Genomic DNA, 20,001 nt, shown 5'->3' with positions numbered 1-20,001 from the left:
AAAAAATATTATTTTTAAGCACCTTAAAAACACAATACAACGCATAACATTTTCTTACGTTGCCTTATTAATGTAGTTGCTTTTTGGTCATGTCATTATTTTGATCGTCGGAGGAAGTGAATATATTTTTTCCTTTTTCTGACCCCTGGGTTTATTCTACTGCCACCTGTCCGTTGAAAGACAGAAGATGTTTGTACATTTTTTGAGACCATGCTACAATAATATAAGACAAATAATCAAAAACCTTCAAAAATATACATTCATGCCGTTGTATGTATAGAAATACTGTATCTCAACAAACAATACAACAAAAATCTATCCAAAATACTGTACTGTGTAACATTTTGTCATTTGAATTAACATGTCTTTATCAATGGCGTTGACCAACACATAATATACACTGTAGATATTATTTAGTATGCAAATATGTACAAAATGATGTGTCGGCCAACTGTTATTAGCCAGCTATTCCTTTCATCCATTGAACAGCAAGGTGCAAAACATATATTTATCACTCTGACAGCCTGATGGCTTTAATCTTGACAATGCATTATGAGTTCAAAGTCCATATCCATTGTTCCATGAACAAACGTTGGAGCGGGCCTACTTCATCTTTTATAGCCGTATAGTGCGGTGATTGGTGAAAGTTCAAACAAATGATGTCATCCGTGACCTAGCACGGCTGGTTTGTTAAAATCCAAAAGTGCGTGGTTGCTCCATTTGCCAGAGTTGCTGTGATTTCACCACAGACAAATTTACTTTAGGCTTGTGCTTTTGCCAGCCAACTGGATTAAACTGATGCCTCATCTTGTTTTTACTGTAGAAGTTGAATAACATGTATGTTTCTAAGCAGAAATGTCATTTTTCAGTATCCACCACCCTTGGACACATCAAGATTTAAATGGTGCAATTATGTGACACACTATTATACTTGTGAAATACTTTACTTCCCCGCCCAGTGAGTGCATTTAGTGTCATGGGGGTAAAACTGGTGAGCTCACGTTACATGAACTTCAATAGGGAGGAAAAGCATCTATTCATTGTTCTGCTGAAGAAGAGACCGTGGTGGCTTTGACCACAAATAACCTGCTTCACCTGTCTAACATTTTAGGCATTATTTCTGGCCATTTTTACATGTTTTTTTCATTAATAATCAATATTTTTGTAAGGCATAAAATACAATAACATTGCTCCCTACGTAGCATGACTGTTAAACTGTTAAACAAAAATGGATTTAATTTAATATAAATCGATAAACCATTAAAAATGAAAAAATACAAATAACATATAATTAAGAATATATATATTATATATTATTATATATATTATTCTTTTTTTGACATTGTAAAAAAATATATATATATATTATATATATATAATATATATAATTTTTTTAAATTTTTTACAATGTCGAAAAAAAAGAATAAATATATTACATTGGAATTCTAATACAAATACATTCTAATACATTTAAATTCTGTAAATCCCATACATGGAGGTTAATATGTTTACTGTATCTAAATTCTTATTCTGATACTATGAGTCCCTGGATGATCATCTAAAATGAAATTGAAAAAAATCTGTGTGCAGCAATTTAGTCGGGACATGAGGGAGTACAAAAATTCTCACAAACCCCGCAGTTGAACTTTAAAGGGAAGTCACATCCCACAGCAGAGAAGAGGTGTGTCCGCACAGGTCTCACGTCAGGCGGACAGGGGCGGGGCTTAGTTACCTGTGCAATTGCAGCCAGCAAGTGCACTGGGGAAATAGTGCACCTGTTCCAGCTCCAAAGCTGCTCTCTCTCTCTCTCTCTTTCTCTCTCCTTATCGGCCCTTCATTGCCGTCTATTCTCCTTGACGGGCTTGTCATGGATCCCAAGGAGGCCGGCAGGGCTGAGAAGGAAAAGGTAATAAAGCGAAGGAACCGACCTGTGTTCCTGCGCTACCTGGAGAGGAGGAAGACCGACAGCATAGTGGCTGATGACACTTCTAAAGCTGACATCAACCTGGGGACGCTGGTGAGGCGGAGTCAGTCTGACAAGACGGAGTACAGCGCCAAACTTAAAGGTACGCCAGCTAATGACCTCCCCAGGGGTCACAACTATGGCAACAATTTCACACATGCTTCAGCCAACACCGAAACACCTTTACGACACAATTATTTGGAATACATTTCGGCATGGACTGTTTTGTCATGCATGGAACACAAGAGTAGCACATGTGTACCTGACCTGCTTCAATGCATGCACTATGGATACAGTGCACCTGTTGTGTTACTATGAGCAGTGGATACTCCCACAGGGATGAATCCACATATGCAAAGTGTGCACCAAAGTGTTGCACAGACCAGCTGGTAAACAAGACCAAGTGAACATTATCCTGCAGTGCACACATTTTGGGAAACTAAAGTAAATGCTTATTGTAGTAGAAATAAAGCAAAGCATCTTGTCTCCTTGCTGACATAGTGTTTTCACACACACAACCTGTCCTTGGGAGTCAAATGGTGGGGAATGCTGCACTTCAGGCCATATGAGTGACATCACCGTGTCAGCAGGGCTCACCCTTATATCCAAAAGTATGTTGGGTTTCCTGCACCGCTTGTCCCCTTGTCGCTTTTTTTCTCACACTTCCCATTTGTCAGCTCACAGATGAGGCAACTATTACACACACTTGCCTTATCAGCAGCTGTTGACGGTTTACTTGAGTTCTCCCCAATTTGCTTTTTTTTTGTTTTGTTTTACTGACAAACCTGCATGATGGTAAAGAAGGCTTATCAAAAACATTGCTCTGTTGTGAGTAAACCTGTCACACGCCCTTATAGGCCGCACACGCAAGCACCTGACAAGGCGTATTACATATTTACAGGAGTATTACCATTGCAAATATTGACAGAGCGATGACTTCACCAAAAGAGGAAACACGTGAGCACGCTTAAAAAGTTCTCACATGCCTGCCGGACAGGTTGGACCCACAACCATGTCAACGTGACCTAAGTAAAATCGCTATATTTCATAGTTTGGATGGTCATTTCACTGTATCTCCTAAACTGCTAAATGTACTAACAGGTACTGGATAACAAGTTTTTTTCTTTGAGCTAATGTGACTGCTAGGTCAGAAAGTTTTTTTCTTGTGAGAGCTACTTTTACAAAATGAAAATACCTACTTGTTTTATTAACATTTATTCTCATAGCTTATTTCAACCCAAAACAGCCCAAATATGCTTGTTTCACCACAACATTAATACATTGCTGGTATCCACAACCCGCATTTTGTATTTCAAAATGCATTTCCCTTGAGTGTTCTCACATTATTAACTGAAAACCTGAATAAAAAGCAGGGTGGAGGGTGCATTATGTAGTCGTGCCCACGGGCACTGCATTGCTGACCCATGGTGTAGGTCTAAACAATCCCAGTTATGTATAGTATATACCTTGACCAACTAAAAAAATCCCTCAGAAACAGCATATAAATGCAATTGTTACATTTTTTTACCCTTGCAATAGAGGTCCTAGACAAGTTTTATCCAAACGGCTTTAAAATGGGCTGATTTTTTGAGAATCCAAACAGTCAAGTACACTCAAGTTGCCTCAAGGGTTAACACACCAAAACAGAATAAGCAACTGATCCTATTTCAATGCTGTTGCTAACCAAAACAGCAGCACCTACAGTACATTATTACTAATTATTTTATATTGTGTGCTCGCTTCATGGCGGTCGAGTGGTTAGCGCGCAGACCTCACAGCTTGGAGACCAGGGTTCAATTCCACCCTCGGCCATCTTTGTGTGGAGTTTGCATGTTCTCCCCGGTGCATGCGTGGGTTTTCTCCGGGTACTCCGGTTTCCTCCCACATTCCAAAAACATGCTAGGTTAATTGGCGACTCCAAATTGTCCATAGGTATGAATGTGAGTGTGAATGGTTGTTTGTCTATATGTGCCCTGTGACTAGCTGGCCACCAGTCCAGGGTGTGCCTCTCGCCCAAAGACAGCTGGGATAGGCTCCAGCACCCCCCAGTCTGCCAGTCTGATTTCTGGTTTCCAGTCTGCTCTGCAGTTTCTTCTACACTTGGCATATATTATTTTTAATCAAGAATCTTTACTCATTTGTAAAAAAAATAAAAAAAAAAAAGATATGATTTCATTGATACCACTAATCACATGGTTCTATCTATAAAACTCGAGTCTGATCCCAGATCCCAGAGAGATTTTTTGTCCTTGGTGATACAGGATACACCATGCCTTGTGTTCCTGTCTCTCGGATCCTTTTCAATGGCAAGAGCAGTGAAAGGGCCTGTATCCACTTTCATGGGAACTCTTGCTCCAAAAGCCAGAAAAATTAGACAAGGAAGCCCGCATATGCTCTGGAAAATAGTTTTGATAGGCCATATTAAATAGTTTGTGAAACATTTCCGGCATAACTTGACGTCATTTTACAAAATATGTGGGTCAGTGGAAGGACATAGTAGTGTAAGAGACTTTTCGAACCATAGTACAAGTAGTTTACAACTGCTGATTTCAAAGTATTGCATTAAGTATTGCAATGAACGCTCTGGATGTTGTGTGTGTGTGTGTGTGTGTGTGTGTGTGTCCTTGCAAAGGTGTGATCTTATTAAGGTGTACCGCTCCCAACCTGAGCAGATGGAATGCCTGAGCACGCCGGCACATTACATCAGCTCCATGATTAGTTCTGTAACCCGAGACGCAGCCCTGAAACCTTCCCCTTCCTCTCATCCTGCCAGAAGGAGGAAGCTGTGTGTGGCATCGATTAGGCGGCAAGCACGCATCTATCTTGCCTGGAGTGAAGCACACAGCAGACGCAGACTGATTAGGCGGCAGAGGCATTAAAAAAAAAGAACATGGTGAGCCTGACTGGCATGTTAAGTGAGGCACTGTGGCGCTCCAGTCACAATAATTAGTTCTCCATGAAATATTGCAGGAGGGTTTCCCCTCCAACCCCCAAAACTGCTCTTTACTGACTGATCAGCACACCAGCGGTGCCTTGCATGTGGGAAAAAAAGGTTTAATGCTAGGAAATGTTGGACGTATGTACACAAACACAGTGGGTACACAGTCAAAATAAGAATAAACATAGCGGAAATCCTTGTTAAGTGTCAGTCTCAGTCAGACCTGGGAAGACATTTTTTTTAATCCTGCTGTCTTATGTTATTCTCTATGAGCCAGGAAGTAACCTGCGAGCTAACAAATATGTGGCCAAAAACCGAAAAAAAAGGGTATGAGTCCATCATCTTAATCATTGTCAATGAACCGGGAAGTAGTCTGCTAAAAAACTCATGGGCTCACAAACAAACAAAAATTATGACTAGGATTATTAGTCTGCCAACAAACAATGTAGTTAGAATGTTGTAATCTCATGTTAAACCAAAGTTTCAGATTATGAGGTTTGTGCATTTGGAAGTTGGGGATGACTCAAAACGCATGGTTTCAGAGGGCGTCGCAAAACTGTTCCTTTGTGATGTCACAGAGGAGCAGGTTTCGTCATGGGCGTGGTTGTACACTCTCTGCCCTCGCCCAAACGCTGCTTTCTCTGCCCTTCCCTAAGCTCTGCTTCTCTGTTTAGGAAACAAGCTCAGGGAGAAGTTATTGTATTTGGTGATTCCTAGCAAAAGAAAAAAAATTAATCTGTCAATGACATTTCACACGGGAAATTGATGTGAACATGAATATGAAATATCCACCAAACTGTTGCTAAAGCCAGAAGCAGCTACCATCGGGAAAGGTGCATTTATGTCATGTCCGGCTTCTGAGCTCCATGACACCAAGGATGCCTCTGACAAAGCGTGTCCGACAATGAGTGCTCCTCCTCAAGCAGGGGAATTTGGAGGCAGCGCCACACGTAAAACTTCTCCTGAGCTCCACTGCATCAGCGGTGCTCTGAGTTCTCTGGGTCTCTAGCCAGTAGTTTATGAGCTGCCAGTACCTCCTAAACACATTTCAATTAGCTCACCAAAGACTTTACTCATTTATTATCAAATCCTATACCCACTATATTACAACATGGGGTTCGTTCAAAGTTAGGAAGCACTTTGCGCCTGTGGGTGGAATAAATTAAAACAGACTGTTTTGGCGGGAAGCACAAATCCAAGGAAATACAACTGGAATAGGTGCAGATTCTGGAAGATCTGGAAAGTTTTATGATTGGGTTATTGTGTGGAGCTGCTTTATGGGAGTCCACACCTTCTCACCTTTGGCTCCCCTCATGCACCACCCCATGGTCAAAAATGGTACATACATCTTCCTTTAAACAGGGAAGTTGTCCGTAAATATAACACTCTGGAGGTTTGCGCTTTACTATGTGCAGTAAATAGTGTTTTCTTTAATAATAATATTTAACCTTAAATTTAATGTCTTTCGCAGAAAAAATGTCACCGCATGATTTATCTACCCCTGCCTCCCCAGCGCTGGACCCAGAAGAGGTCCGTTTGAGAAAGATGAAACGCAGGTCAAAGGTCATTCAAGAGCTGATACAGACTGAAAAAGACTACCTCACAGACCTGGAGCTGTGCATCCAGGAGGTGGTGCAGCCATTAAGAAACATGCAGGTAGGTAGATGGTGCAAGAATAAATATATTGTTAAGTGGTTAGTGCACAAGCCACACAGCTAGGAGACCCGAGTTCAATTCCATCCATCTCTGTGTGGAGTTTGCATGTTCTACCCTGTGCATGCGTGGGTTTTCTCCGGGTACTCCGGTTTCCTCCCACATTCCAAAAACATGCTAGGTTAATCGGCGACTCCAAATTGTCCATAGGTATGAATGTGAGTGTGAATGGTTGTTTGTCTATATGTGCCCTGTGATTGGCTGGTCACCAGTCCAGGGTGTACCCCGTCTCTCGCCCGCAGACAGCTGGGATAGGCTCCAGCACGCCCGCAACCCTCGTGAGGTGAGGTGTTCATTCTTTGTCATTTTGTCTTAGGTCGTAGATGTGGATCGTCTGTTTACAAACACGGAAACATTGTGCGAGGTATCTGCTGCACTATTCCACAGACTCCAAGACGCCATGTCTGATCCGGATCCTGAGGCTGTCGTTATAGGTAATCTTCATTCCTCCAATTCCAAACCTAGATGAGATGTGTACATTTATTTTCCAGGTCAATACAAAATAGGATGTGTGTGTTCTTATATGAAGGAGAAGTATTCATCCAGGCCAAGGCAGCTTTGGAAGACGTGTATAAGATTTACTGCTACCATCACGACGATGCCAACATGTCACTCAAATCCTATGAGAAAGAGGAAGAAATAAAGCAACATTTCACCACGTGTGTATTATCACTGAAGTAAGTAGAATTACTTCCCCACAAACATCTGCAACTTCCTGATACGTTGGAACCTCTTAGGTTAATAACAACATTCTTCCTATAGGGAATTATGGAAATACATTATGTTTTTCAGGAATACTTTTCATTAACTGCACTACAAGTGCCATTCAAGTGTGAAAATAAGCTTATAGCTGTAGAATTTGGGTAAAATACTGAACTGTACGATCCAACTTTAGAGGTTCCATTGTATTACAAAATATACAGTATGGTTTTATATTCTGATACTGCTTTTTCCACCCAATTGCAGAAAAATCTACGCTCTAGAGTAAGTATCGGAAAAATGTCAAGACTTTTCGGGTGTCATTATAATAATATATAATAATTCGGAATACTGTGTGATGTACCAGAGGGAAGCCCAACCTTCTGGACATGGGTTCGCTGCTCATAAAACCAGTTCAGAGGATCATGAAGTACCCGCTCCTGCTTGGTGAGCTGTGGCAGGCCACACCTGAAGACCATCCCGACTTCCTGCCATTGCAGGAGGCCTTTACTGCCGCCAAGATCATCAACGTCAACATCAACGAGTTCAAGAGGCGCAAGGACATAGGTGCCGTGACGTTCTGATAGCTGCCTTTTCACGGATGCTAACACTGTGGTGTAAAATGATCTATGATATTTTCCATTTATAATTTGAATTTTTTTTTTTCAGTAATGAAGTATAAAAATTCAGAGGATGAAGGAACTCTGCGCAAACTTCACAAGTTCAACATCCACTCCATCAGAAAAAAAGGTGACAGGTTTGCTGGTTATCTCAAGATCCTCACTGGAGTCGAACCACAGGTATAAGAAAAAGAAACAACCCCACATCCCACACAGCAACAGTTACAGTTTATGATTTTGATACGACTTTCATCTTTTCAGGTCAGAGATGAAGTGTTTGATAGAGAGGAGAAGCTGTTCAGGAGTCTGGAGAAAGCTGTAAGGCAGCTGGTTAAAAATGTCCAAAGTTACCTTCAGTACATTCAGGTAAGTGATGCTTTTTTGTCAACACAATCAGTTTCAGGTTCTTTTTTTAAATATTTTTTTTATGTTTGTGATGCAGGAAATGGTGTCTGTAGCTGTGCACGATGTCCACGAAATGGAAACCATCATCAGGGAATCAAACGGATCATCGCACAACAAAAACGACGAACCCTATGAGCACTATGTGAGTCAAAGTGTGGGTCTAAAAGAACAGTGATATATGTTTTTTTTTTTTACTTTGCATTTAGTTTTGGCAGTGGGGGCGGTGCATTTTGTGCCCGGGCCTTCAGTGCGCCAGCAAGAATTTATTTCCCTCCCCGTGCATGTGTGGGTTTTCTCCGGGTACTCCGGTTTCCTCCCACATTCCAAAAACCAGTCTAGGGTGTACCCCACCTCTCGCCTGAAGACAGCTGGGATACACTCCCCCACGCGACCCTCGTAAGGATAAGCGGTAGAAAATGAATGAATGAATGAATTATCAAAAACCAGTATAAAAATGATGTGCCATTGTGGGGTTTCAAACTACGGTTCCCATATAGAGCATTAGCCTCTGTAGCTCCAACTACAATATTTTACCAACATACGGTAAGTCCCTGTATCTTCGGATACACAGTCACCAATCTATTAGGGTGAGTCCAGCTACCCTATAGAGGAAAGTCATTTCAGCTGCCTGTATCCAGAATCTTGTTCTGTCGGTCACGACCCAAAGTTCATGATCTTAGCTTAAGGTGGGAACATACGTAGATAGATCGGTAAATTGAGAGCTTTGCCTTCCGGCTCAGCTCTCTTTTCACTATGACAGTCCGGTACAGTGACTTTGTTACTGTAGACGCTCATGCTCCCATCTTCCCTCACTCGTGAACAAGACCCCGAGATACTTGAACTCCTCCACCTGGGACAGGACCTCATTCCCAACTCCACCCTTTTCCGACTGAGAACCATGGCCTCTGATTTGGAGGTACTGAGTCTCATGCTAGAAGCTTCACACTTAGATGCAAACCGTCCCAGTAAACGCTGAAGGTCATAGCCCAAAGACGCCATCAGGACCGCATGGTCCACAAATAGCAGCCAAGACTCCCTTGGTGTCTTGGCTGCGCCTAGAAATTCTGTCAATGAAAGTTATGAACAGAATTGGTAACAAAGGACAGCCCTGGTGGAGGCCAATGTTCATCGGAAACAGGCTCAACTGCTGCCAATGCGAACCAAGCTCCGGTTGTACAAGGACCAAATGGCACTAATAGAGGCGCCACCAATCCCGTACTCCCAGAGAACCCCCCAAAGGATGCTGTGAGGGACACGGACCAATCCCTTTTCCAAGTCAACAAAGCACATGTAGACCGGTTGGGTAAACCGCCATGCACCCTCATAGGTTGTAGAGTTAGTCCAAGATGAAAAACGCCTCCACCACCTTGATCTGCCAATCCAAAAGTACTGTTCCTGACTTTCACTCAATGTTGAAGAGACGTGTCAGCCAGGACAGTCCCTCAACATCCAGAGTCTTGAGGAATTCAAGGCGAAACAGCATTTTGACCACCCCAGATACCTCAGTACGTATCATCTGACTCTGCTTCTTATATGGAAGGTATGTCAGAAGGGCCTCAAAGTATTCCTTCCATGGATGGAACTTATTGATGATGCGGCGACATAGTGTTTCTCACCTTCCTTATCAAAGTGGTGGTACTAACAACTTTCTTTGGCCTTATGGCCTTGATTCGTATTCAACAAAAAAATGAAAATGCAATGACAGTGAGACAGCAACACATAGGGTTCCTTGTTCCGACACCTTATTTCACAGAACGATAGTGTACAGGGAAAACGGTGAAAACCAAGGCAAAATTTCTGCAAAAACCTTTGATGAGAACTGAGGTGTACGAAAATGGAGGTTTGACCCACCTACCAATGCTTTCTTCTTTCTTCTGCAGAAAGACAACATGGAGCGTCTGGTCCTCTCACCTCTCTCGTCTCTTCAGGGGATGTTCACTGCCCCTCAGAAGCTCATCCAGAAACGTTACGACAAACTGTTGGATTACTGCAGCCGCCTGGAGCGCTCGTCTTCTTTTTCATCCTCGCAATCGACTTCCTCTTCATCTCCGTGCCTGGCATCCGTAGACCCGCCCGGTCCTGCCAGGAGGGACTATGAGGCTCTCAATGCTTTGCTAGTGGAGGAGTTACAGCGGTTCAACACGGCGGCGTACACCATCCTCAACAACTGCGTGATCTATTTAGTGGCCTTGCTCATAGGCCTGATGGATGAAATGCTGCTGGGTGCTCCTTCCATGCAGCAGTTGCCCGTGAGCAGCACACATAGAGTACATTATCAGGCACGTTTCTTACATTAAAATGCTAATTTGCACTGTATTTTACAGGCACCGTTGTCTAACATCACTGAGGTGCAGAACAGCATCATGGATGAGTTGAACAATCTGACTTTTGTCAAGGAGAACGCACAGAAGTTAATGGAGCGGAAAGTCAGCTTTGAGAGGCAGCGAGACAAGAAAATAGCGGTGAGAAGAATGCGGCAGACAAAATGATCTGCATGAATTTTTTTTTTCCCATTTAGAGGTTGGATTGCAAGGATTCAATTTAAGCAGCCATTTTCTATACAGCTTATAGAGGACTGGGACACAGAAGCTGAGTCTTCAACGGACCTTATCATTTCATTCATTCATTCATTTTCTACCGCTTATCCTCACGAGGGTTGGTGGGGGTGCTGGAGCCTAACCCAGCTGTCTGGTACACCCTGGACTGGTGGCCAGCCAGTCACAGGACACATATAGACAAACAACCATTCACACTCACATTCATACCTATGGACAATTTGGAGTCGCCAATTAACCTAGCATGTTTTTGGAATGTGGGAGGAAACCGGAGTACCTGTAGAAAATCCAGATCTCCTAGCTGTGAGGCCTGCGTGCTAACCACTCGACCGCCATGCAGCCTGATTTTGGTGATGAGGAATGTAAATCCAGTGAGTTGGCTGGAGCCACTTAAGGAAAGATTGGCTTCTCAAAACAATATGCGTTCAAAAGAGTAATACATTTGCATCACAAAAACGCCTATTCGAAAAAAATCACACACTCATATTGCTCATCAGTCACAAACAACCATTCACACTCACATTCATACCTATGGAATATTTGGAGTCGCCAATTAACCTAGCATGTTTTTGGAATGTGGGAGGAAACCGGAGTACCCGGAGAAAACCCACGCATGCACGGGGAGAACATGTAAACTCCACACAGAAATGGCCAAGGGTGGGATTGAACTCAGGTTTCCAAGCTGTGAGGCCTGTGTGCTAACCACACATTTATTTTTTATAGTGTTGTCCTACAAAACATGCACGTCTGCTTAGGACCCGGTTGCCCCATTTCACTTAGTTTTGAATGAGGAATTATGGGTATATGGTGGACTCCATGGGCCATACGGCATCATTTGTTGGGTCAAAACCAATAACACGCATGCACACATGCAGAGACGGCTTCATTTAGTCACGACATGGAACTGTGAGGCACATTAGAACCGTTGCCAGTTGACCTAGCATGTGTTTGGAATGTGGGAGGAAACCAGAGTACCTGGAGAAAACCCACACATGCACAGGGAGATGGCCGAGGGTGGGATTGAACTCGGGTCTCCTTGCTGTGACCCACTGTGAACCACGTGCAGCCCCTTATAATTTTATGTTTTCGTCAAACGTTCATTCATTCATTCATTTTCTACCACTCAATAGGGTTGCGGGGGTGCTGGAGCCTATCCCAGCTGTCTTCAGGCAAGAGGCGGGGTACACCCTGGACTGGTGGCCAGCCAATCACAGGGCACATATAGACAAACAACCATTCACACTCACATTCATACCTATGGACAATTTGGAGTCGCCAATTAACCTAGCATGTTTTTGGAATGTGGGAGGAAACCGGAATACCCGGAGAAAACCCACTCATGCACGGGGAGAACATGCAAACTCCACACAGAGATGGTCGACGGTGGAATTTAACTCGGGTTTCCTAGCTGTGAGGCCTGTGTGCTAACCACACATTTATTTTTTATAGTGTTGTCCTACAAAACATGCTTAGGTGTTGACTGGAGAACATGCAAACTCCACACAGAGATGGCCGAGGGTGGAATTGAACTCGGGTCTCCTAGCTGTGAGGTCTGCACGCTAACCACTTGACCGCCGTGCAGCCCCTTATAATTTAATGTTTTCATCAAATGCATATATCTTATATAGCATGTGTGTAGATGTTGTAAACATTGAAGCATTTTGAGTCTACATTAGGAAGAAGTTTTGGGAGAACCCACGCAAGCAGTGAGAGCACTCAGAAAAGGCCCGAGCTGACACATATCCAAACCCGCAGCCTTATTAGTGTGAGGGAAGAGTGACAAACATTCCCCTGCTGTGTGGTTGCAAGGATTCATTAGTTCCCATTCCGGATCGTCTGTTGAATGTCAAGTTTAAAGTCCCCCCATATTCCTCAAAGAGTTTCACAGTTTGGTGATAAAAATGGAACACAAAGGAGACCTCCGGGTGGTGATTAACCGGGGCAATTCAAAGCTCTGCTCATGCGACTTAGCCACTTTAAATGCTTGGAAGTAAACTGGAAGACTTTAACTTCTTAGTCCACCTGAAATTTTGTCTCACTGTTGCCTTCCAGATGCCGGAAGTGGAGCATCAGACAGAAGAACAACGTGCCCGACTTCTGGCTGAATATCCTCCGAGTCATCTGTACCAGCTGAAGAGGAAGTGTAATGGCTGCCAGGAGCAGGACCTAAGCCTGCTGGAGGGGGAGCTCGTGGCCCTGCTGGAGGACACGGACCCCCTAGGCAGCAGCAGCCGCTGGCTGGTTCACACTGGAGGCAAGTTTGTGTTCTCATAGTGCTTGCTGTATATCTGATATGTCTATATGTAGTCATGCTTTGCCGCTCTTAGGTACGCAGGGCTACGTCTACTCGACATTCCTGAAGCAATACAATCCTCTGCGGGATTCGCAGCGAGGAGGCCAAGCGGCCAAACAGCAGCAACAGCAGCAACAACAGCCGCCCAACATGGCCGATGAGGACTTTGACGACTTGAGCCTTTTTGTGTCAGGCAGTGGGAGTAGCAGCCTACGGAGCTTCAGCCTCAACGCCACCGACAGCAGCTCCACCCTCTCGGGCCTTCAGGGAGACCTGGAGAGCACTGAAGACCTGGAGTCCTCGTTTGACACCGATGCTCAACAGGTATGTGTTGAAACATACAAACCCTTCCAATGGCATGCAACATGACAGCTTTAGTCACATTATCACTAGTGCCAACGTTCTATGTATGCAGAACAGTAGCAAACAGTGACACCTGCTGGTTTAATTCGGTATATTGAGGAAAAATCAGTCAAATTAGATGGCTGATTGGGGGAAATAATTAATTGCCATAGAGCAGAAGTACACTGAAACAATGGAAAAAGGTAACACGGTATGAAATGCCAACCCTTTTTAAAAATGGTTTTGTCTCTTTGCACAGTACTATGCCGTATATGCATTCCAAGCCCGCTGCGAACAGGAGCTGACCTTGCAGGAGTACCAGCATGTTCGCATCCTGCAGTTCTGTGACCTGGGAGGTAACAAAGAGTGGTGGCTTGCAGAAGCCGATGGGCAGAAAGGATACGTCCCAGCTAACTACCTTGGCAAGATGTCTTATGCTTAAAAACATTCATTCATTCATTCATTTTCTACCGCTTCTCCTCACGAGGGTCGCGGGGGTGCTCGAGCCTATCCCAGCTGTCTTCGGGCAAGAGGCGGGGTACATATTTTGGACTGGTCGCCAGCCAATCACAGGGCACATATAGACAAACAACCATTCACACTCACATTCATACCTATGGACAATTAACCTAGTCGCCAATTAACCTAGCATGTTTTTGGAATGTGGGAGGAAAACCGGAGTACACGCATGCACGGGGAGAACATGCAAACTCCACACAGAGATGGCCGAGGGTGGAATTGAACCCTGGTCTCCTAGCTGTGAGGTCTGCGCGCTAACCACTCGACCGCCGTGCCGCCCTGCTTAAAAACAATCAATTGTTTTTAATAATCAATACTGTTTCACTGAATGTCAACTATTTCAGCTTTGTGAAAACAAAGTGTTGATCTTGTCATATTGACAATGTGACCTCCATGAAGAACATGTGATGTTTCAATGTTTAAAACACAAGCTGCTGTGCTGAGCACTTTTTGACTGTAAGTACCACAGTGTTGAGTTTAGAAGTCATATAAGTCAGATGTTTTTATATGAACAGCTTTAGATGAAGCAGGTGAAATGATTTATCAATGAAGTTTTAATGTGAAATAAAATACTCAACGTGTCATTGTTTATGTTTCATTTTTATTACGTGATGATTAAAGACTCTATGACAGTTTTTTTTTTTTGCTTGGATCCACATTCGTACAGTCACAAGTCTTCGCTGCTGCCAGATTGTTCATAAGTGGAATTTGAATGACACGTAGGTTTAAAAAAACAAAACAAACGACACTTCTCTCTGGATCAATTAATCGGGACAGAATGAGGCAATGGATAATAAATGAGGCACAGCAAGTCCAGCAGCATTTGACACGATGTAAGATTCAAGTATTAAGAATGGATGGTCTCACAACAGAAACAAACAAGATCACAGACAAGACCCTCTTAGCACCGCATCTGCACTGTTTGAGGGTTTACTTTTATTACTTGCATCAGCCACACTTACACCAAGTGGTACGGTTCGGAACGTTGGTCTTATCTGGCTTGTGTTCCCATCACGGAAAGGGTGATAATTACGGAAGCTACATTGATAGTATGACACAACATATTATAATATATAACCCACCAATTCATTCAACGCACAGACAGAACAGTTATAATACATTAGCTGTGAAGCGGTTTTTGTTATTATCGAAGACTTCCTGTCCTTGCCTTTTCCGTTATCGCAACTATGAGACAATTCCCTTCCTGAACACGTTTTCTCAGGAATTATTTTGTTAGCGTACCAAACTGTACCACTTGGAAATGGGGCTCTACTACCTCCTGTATGCTTATTTCTTGAGCTTCTTTTGTGCCGCTTTTTTCTTCACCAGGTGTAACCGCTTCATGGCGTTGAGCTGGGACTCTTGGGATGTTGGTGCTTTTTCTCCCGGCGGAACCTTTGACCCATTCCCGTTGTTCCCGTTTCCTCCTCCGTTGTTATTTCCCCCTGATCCGCTACCTCCCGGACTCGCCTGCGAGCTGTTGGGTGAGCTTGCCCCCGACGAGGCAGAACCCTTCCCCTGGCTCTCGGCGCTTGATGAACGATTCAGCGGCTGTTTGCCCAGAGTCAGAGGCGGCGGTTTCAAGGAGACCTGACTAGAGCCGTTGCCGTTACCGCTCCCAGGGATCTTTGCGGCTCCAAGCCCAGATTTGGCTGCGGCAAGCCCGGAAAGACCTACCGGTTTCTGGCCGGGGGGAGCTGTCATGGCTTTGTTGCTCCCGCTTGGTCCTGAGGAACCAAGTTTGGAGCTGACAGGAAGAGATGGACTCGTCTTGGCGCCGAATGCGGCCCAGCCTGTTAGACCGCTACTTGATGAGGAGGAGTTGCTGCTGGTGGGGTTAGATGACGTTGTGGATGTCTGCAAACAATGGAATAAATGGCCATAAATCAATTTTCTGTATCACATATTGACTTGAATATAAGACAACCCTGAAAATAACAAAATGCATCTTAAAATCTGTATCACAGCTATTTTTTTTTTATTCAATAGTCTGCCTATGATAAACAAAACAGTTTTAAGGATACCTTCACTTCTGTCCTTTTGAAAGCCTGGAAAGTGCTTGCGGTGTCCGGCTTCGTTTTCAGTTCTGTCTTTTTCACCAGTGTGTCTTTTACAACGGGTGCCGATGAGGCGGAGGCTGGGGATGGCTTCTGTGGAGGCTTTTGGGCCTAGTGCACACAACAGTAATATCTTATGGCTTCCCACAATGGAATAATGTGGGATGGTCCAAATGTGTCTACATGGCAAGGTAGACGTCTGTTTCTTACCATACGCTTCATTTGTCTGGTGCAACGAGCACAATACCACACCAGCCTGGGGTCATTGACCTCTTTGTCCGTCACTTGGGGCTTGTGGCAGTCCTGGTGGTACAAGTTATGGCATTCCTGGCACTCTACCAGCTGATTTCCCATGGACACTGTCATTTGTCTTTGGTGATAACAAAATATGATATTTTAATAAATAGTCATGCCAACATACTCTTATTCTAACACCGTAGCACGTACCTGCAAACCACACATGCCAGGCCCATCTCCATGGCAAAGTCATCAGCGTTGGTCTCATCGTAGTCACTGATGTTCGTCAGGAGGTCCTTGCTTGTCTGCACGGTAACCGGTGACGAACGATTCTCCTGTTTCTCCAAACGAGGCTTCTTCGGGGGGTCAACATCACCCAAGTCCACCCTAACCTGTTTTGAAAATTCCGTAAACAAGATAACATTAGCTTGGGTGATGATTTCTGATATCCCACCCATGACTAGACAAAAAAACTCGGAATATAATGAAAAAATATAAGCAATATTAATATTAAACAATATTAAGGGAGTGGCTCAGGAAGTAGAGCAGGTTGTTCAGAAACCGGGAAGTTGCCAAGTCAATCCTCGCTCTATTGAAATTATACATTTATGTATACTACAATAATAATACTAAGAATCGACCGATAAATATATCGGGCTGATATTTGTGTTCTTTACTTGAATCGGTATCGGCTGATTACATTTCAATAAATATTTGTTTAAACTTGACACCTGGAATATTTGTTTTCATTGTAATTTTTTCATATAAATTGAGGGAGCAAAAGCAGTGTTAGCCACAAATATCGGCCGAAGCAAAATCGGCCATCGACTAAGGGTGATGGTAAAAAATCGGTATTGGCGAAAAAAAAAACACATCAGTCGATCCCTAAATAATACTACATGATATCATGTAGTATTCATGTCCCTCTGCCTCTGTTGAGTTATCCAGGGGCTGTTGGACATACTGCAAAAAGAGAGCTCAGCTTCAACTTTGGTCCCCCCCCCCCTTTCTATAAAAGATGTTGAAGATTTACTGATGCTTATACAGGCCTATTAAATCCATAAAACTGTTTTTAAATCACTGGCATGGTTGCCCCTATTTATACATGTGTTCATATATTGTGTTTGTTTGAATTAAATTATAAGTAATTTTTTTTTCATATTATGTGAAACTCTGTACACCTGTTAACCGAATGTTATTGCCCTTCGACAGGTGATATTCATCAAAACAGGTCGCCCCCCAAGTCCTCGGATTGGTTGACTGCAGTCACTGGGGACAAAAAATGTGCGTAGGGCAGAGATGTGATTTAATATGTTTGATGAAGGTCAAACGGACCGAAACGTTACCTGAATAAACTAATGAATGAAAGCGACACAGTGTGCGAGAACCTTCTTTTGAACACTTTGAAGCACAATTTAAGCAATAATGAAACAAAAACATCATTTTAAAATGGAAGTAAGACTATACTGTAACAATCTGTAACAATAGCACAGTTGCCATTTAACATACTCTGCATTAAAATGACTGTAATCCATAAAGAGTAAATGAAGCTTAGCTTTTGAATGTGTTAGTTAAAAACTAGTGTGGTGGTGTATAAGGAATCCCTACCTTTTCAGAAGATCTCCTGTCTCCGTCTTTCTTGCTCTTTTCAGAGCTGGATTTGCTGCTGATGTTGGAGGACGAGGAACTAGAGGAGGACTTGGAGTCTTGTTTACTTAAGCTGAGTTTTGACAAAGACCCTTTTGACACCTCCAGGTCCTGAAAGTACACGATGAGGACAATAAGGTGCTACCTAGGGCTCAAAAGTCACATAAACACATGTTACACTAGTGTGACAGTTAATGTTAAAGAAATAATATGTATATTAAAACAAATATAATAGCTTATTGTTTCACTTCTGTGGCTGTTTAGAATGTTACCAACATTTATGATGGTCACGGGACTGACTATATGTATTTCCATACTTTCTATGGGAACATTTGATCAAGCATACAATAAATACAAACACCAGCAACATCTTACTTTTAGTGACGACCGGTAGGAAGAATCACTTCCTCTTGCGAGCGATTCATCCAGAAGAGCTTTGAGCTTTTCGGCTGAATCTTTACTCTTGGAATGAAGGTAACTCAGCCCCTTTAGGAAGATGGGATCCAACTCCAAACTGACAGGTCCAGCCATGGCTTATGAACTGCAGTCAAAACACAAGTTCAGCTGACACAAACACCGCTTAAAACAACGACCAGAGCAATAATTGCTATACGTGTCTTTGTTTCTATTATGAAATTTGTGGATCAGATGGTAAAAAGCTCCATCACTCTCCTCTCTGGAAAAGGACCAGCGCACTGTAGTCTCCCCACAATGGCTTCCCTCAGTGCTAGCAACAAAGATACGTACGCTAAAAATATATATAATTCAGTGTTTGCTCACGTTACCTTACATCCACTCTTGGTATAAACCTATATTATGCACCGGACTGGCTGTAAAATTATATTAAAAGAACTCAAACGTTATTGCAGTACATACGCGGAATGTTCCTCCTACACTTTGCCGGTGTTTCCATTAAATATGTCCGACATGGACCGGGAGGCGGAACGTTTGATGAGACGTTTTGCGACAGCGTATGCGAACGTCAGTCTACGCTTTCATCACTGTACAATATTTGACGTCTGTTGAGTGGATACAGTTGTTAAATGTGTTAGAATAGTTACAATACAATCGTAGGTTCTTCTTCATGTAAATGTATTAATTTACTGAGTTATTTTTAAATGGCGACAAAGAGCGCTGTGGCAGAGCTTGGCTTCCGCGTTCGACGTGGGGACGACGACGAAGAAGAAGAAACCCGGAAGTTTACAGCAACAACGTGGTTTCGCGTTTATGATGGAAATCACTTTGCACTAATATTACTATAACTATTTAAAGTTCATTATTTAAACAGTGATTCACGTAACAGCCTACATTTTTTAAACTGACGTTTGTTCCGGAGGTTGTGAACATAATCCTAATGAAGGACGTAAATCAGCAGTATTCATCCCTCTTCCTCGAGGTCTGTTGCCAAAATGAAGAACCCCGTCTTCCTCTGCACTCTTCTATTGCCTTCTTTCTCCTCTCCTACTGTGACTGTGACTATTTCAAAGTACACCTGGTGTCCAACAAGCCTAACACCTCAGAGATTCTTAAAAGTCAGCTACCAAAGTGCGTGGACGTGCGGGACATTCGACCGGAGGACCTTCCCAGGTTGGTGAGAGGCTGCCGTCTCCCTGCTGTGTTGGACGAGACCGGGGGACTATGCAGGGCTGGCCTGGCTGTTGTCTTGAGGCATATCATCAACAAGACCATCGAGGCTGATCCCTCCAGGAATGATGTGCTGGCTTTGTTGGGCTTCAAGAAGACTTGCCTCAAGGCCTGTGCTGAGGTGAGAGAGTGTAATTTTTGTGATTGTGCAGTTCCCAGGTACACAGCCAATGAACTGTGCTTAGCATCTAATCATCCATTATGAGGCTATTTGCAGTAATAATTTAATCTGGAACTGACTGATGAGCATATATACACTCCTGAAGAAAATCTAAAAGCCTGGGGGGAAATTATTAGCCTGACTGACTGTCCATCAAAACACAGGACGGTCCTTGGCCCAAATGAAGGTTGTTATTGATGCTGAGTGCG

General features: G+C 43.3%; 3 protein-coding genes across 5 annotated transcripts in view; 2 read left to right on the top strand and 1 right to left on the bottom strand.

Moving 5' to 3' along the window:
* The first annotated feature begins 1,767 nt into the window (after window positions 1-1,767).
* On the top strand, window positions 1,768-14,893 carry arhgef38 (Rho guanine nucleotide exchange factor (GEF) 38). Of its 2 annotated transcripts, XM_058070553.1 has the most exons (14): window positions 1,768-2,066; window positions 6,373-6,557; window positions 6,931-7,048; window positions 7,144-7,291; window positions 7,581-7,598; window positions 7,681-7,880; window positions 7,983-8,113; window positions 8,195-8,299; window positions 8,376-8,480; window positions 10,219-10,587; window positions 10,663-10,800; window positions 12,946-13,147; window positions 13,221-13,510; window positions 13,788-14,893. In XM_058070553.1, the coding sequence occupies exons 1-14, from the start codon at window positions 1,868-1,870 to the stop codon at window positions 13,968-13,970; spliced, it is 2,391 nt and encodes a 796-aa protein (XP_057926536.1). In that variant the 5' UTR covers window positions 1,768-1,867; the 3' UTR covers window positions 13,971-14,893. The 2 variants fall into 2 exon arrangements, with proteins under 2 accessions (XP_057926536.1, XP_057926546.1); XM_058070563.1 differs by lacking the exon at window positions 7,581-7,598.
* On the bottom strand, window positions 14,636-19,128 carry ints12 (integrator complex subunit 12). Of its 2 annotated transcripts, none has more exons than XM_058070598.1 (7): window positions 18,865-19,128; window positions 18,364-18,529; window positions 17,950-18,099; window positions 16,552-16,733; window positions 16,315-16,474; window positions 16,072-16,215; window positions 14,636-15,904 (listed from the first exon to the last, which is right to left on the bottom strand). In XM_058070598.1, exons 2-7 carry the CDS (start codon window positions 18,517-18,519, stop codon window positions 15,335-15,337), a joined length of 1,362 nt encoding a protein of 453 aa, XP_057926581.1. In that variant the 5' UTR covers window positions 18,520-18,529; window positions 18,865-19,128; the 3' UTR covers window positions 14,636-15,334. The 2 variants fall into 2 exon arrangements, with proteins under 2 accessions (XP_057926581.1, XP_057926571.1); XM_058070588.1 differs by having other exon boundaries at window positions 18,774-19,126.
* Window positions 18,943-20,001, top strand: part of gstcd (glutathione S-transferase, C-terminal domain containing) — a 45,949-nt gene continuing 44,890 nt past the window's right edge. Inside the window, exon 1 of the mRNA XM_058070576.1 lies at window positions 18,943-19,753. Within this exon, the coding sequence (XP_057926559.1) occupies window positions 19,343-19,753 (411 nt within the window). The 5' untranslated portion in view covers window positions 18,943-19,342. The remainder of the gene's footprint in view (window positions 19,754-20,001) is intronic.

Source organism: Doryrhamphus excisus, chromosome 1 (assembly GCF_030265055.1).
Source record: "Doryrhamphus excisus isolate RoL2022-K1 chromosome 1, RoL_Dexc_1.0, whole genome shotgun sequence".
Taxonomy (NCBI): Eukaryota; Metazoa; Chordata; class Actinopteri; order Syngnathiformes; family Syngnathidae; genus Doryrhamphus; species Doryrhamphus excisus.
This window is presented reverse-complemented; position numbering and strand designations above follow the sequence as displayed.

Excerpts from the sequence above, each read along its gene's own strand:
- arhgef38 (XM_058070553.1), top strand. The coding sequence starts at position 1,868 with ATGGATCCCAAGGAGGCCGGCAGGGCTGAGAAGGAAAAGGTAATAAAG. Across the intron at positions 7,881-7,982 it reads CAAGAGGCGCAAGGACATAG|TAATGAAGTATAAAAATTCA; the intron begins GTGCCGTGACGT and ends TTTTTTTTTCAG. Across the intron at positions 10,588-10,662 it reads CTTCCATGCAGCAGTTGCCC|GCACCGTTGTCTAACATCAC; the intron begins GTGAGCAGCACA and ends TGTATTTTACAG.
- ints12 (XM_058070598.1), bottom strand. The coding sequence starts at position 18,519 with ATGGCTGGACCTGTCAGTTTGGAGTTGGATCCCATCTTCCTAAAGGGG. Across the intron at positions 16,734-17,949 it reads ACAGGAGATCTTCTGAAAAG|GTTAGGGTGGACTTGGGTGA; the intron begins GTAGGGATTCCT and ends TTTTCAAAACAG. Across the intron at positions 16,216-16,314 it reads CCAGACAAATGAAGCGTATG|GCCCAAAAGCCTCCACAGAA; the intron begins GTAAGAAACAGA and ends TGTGTGCACTAG.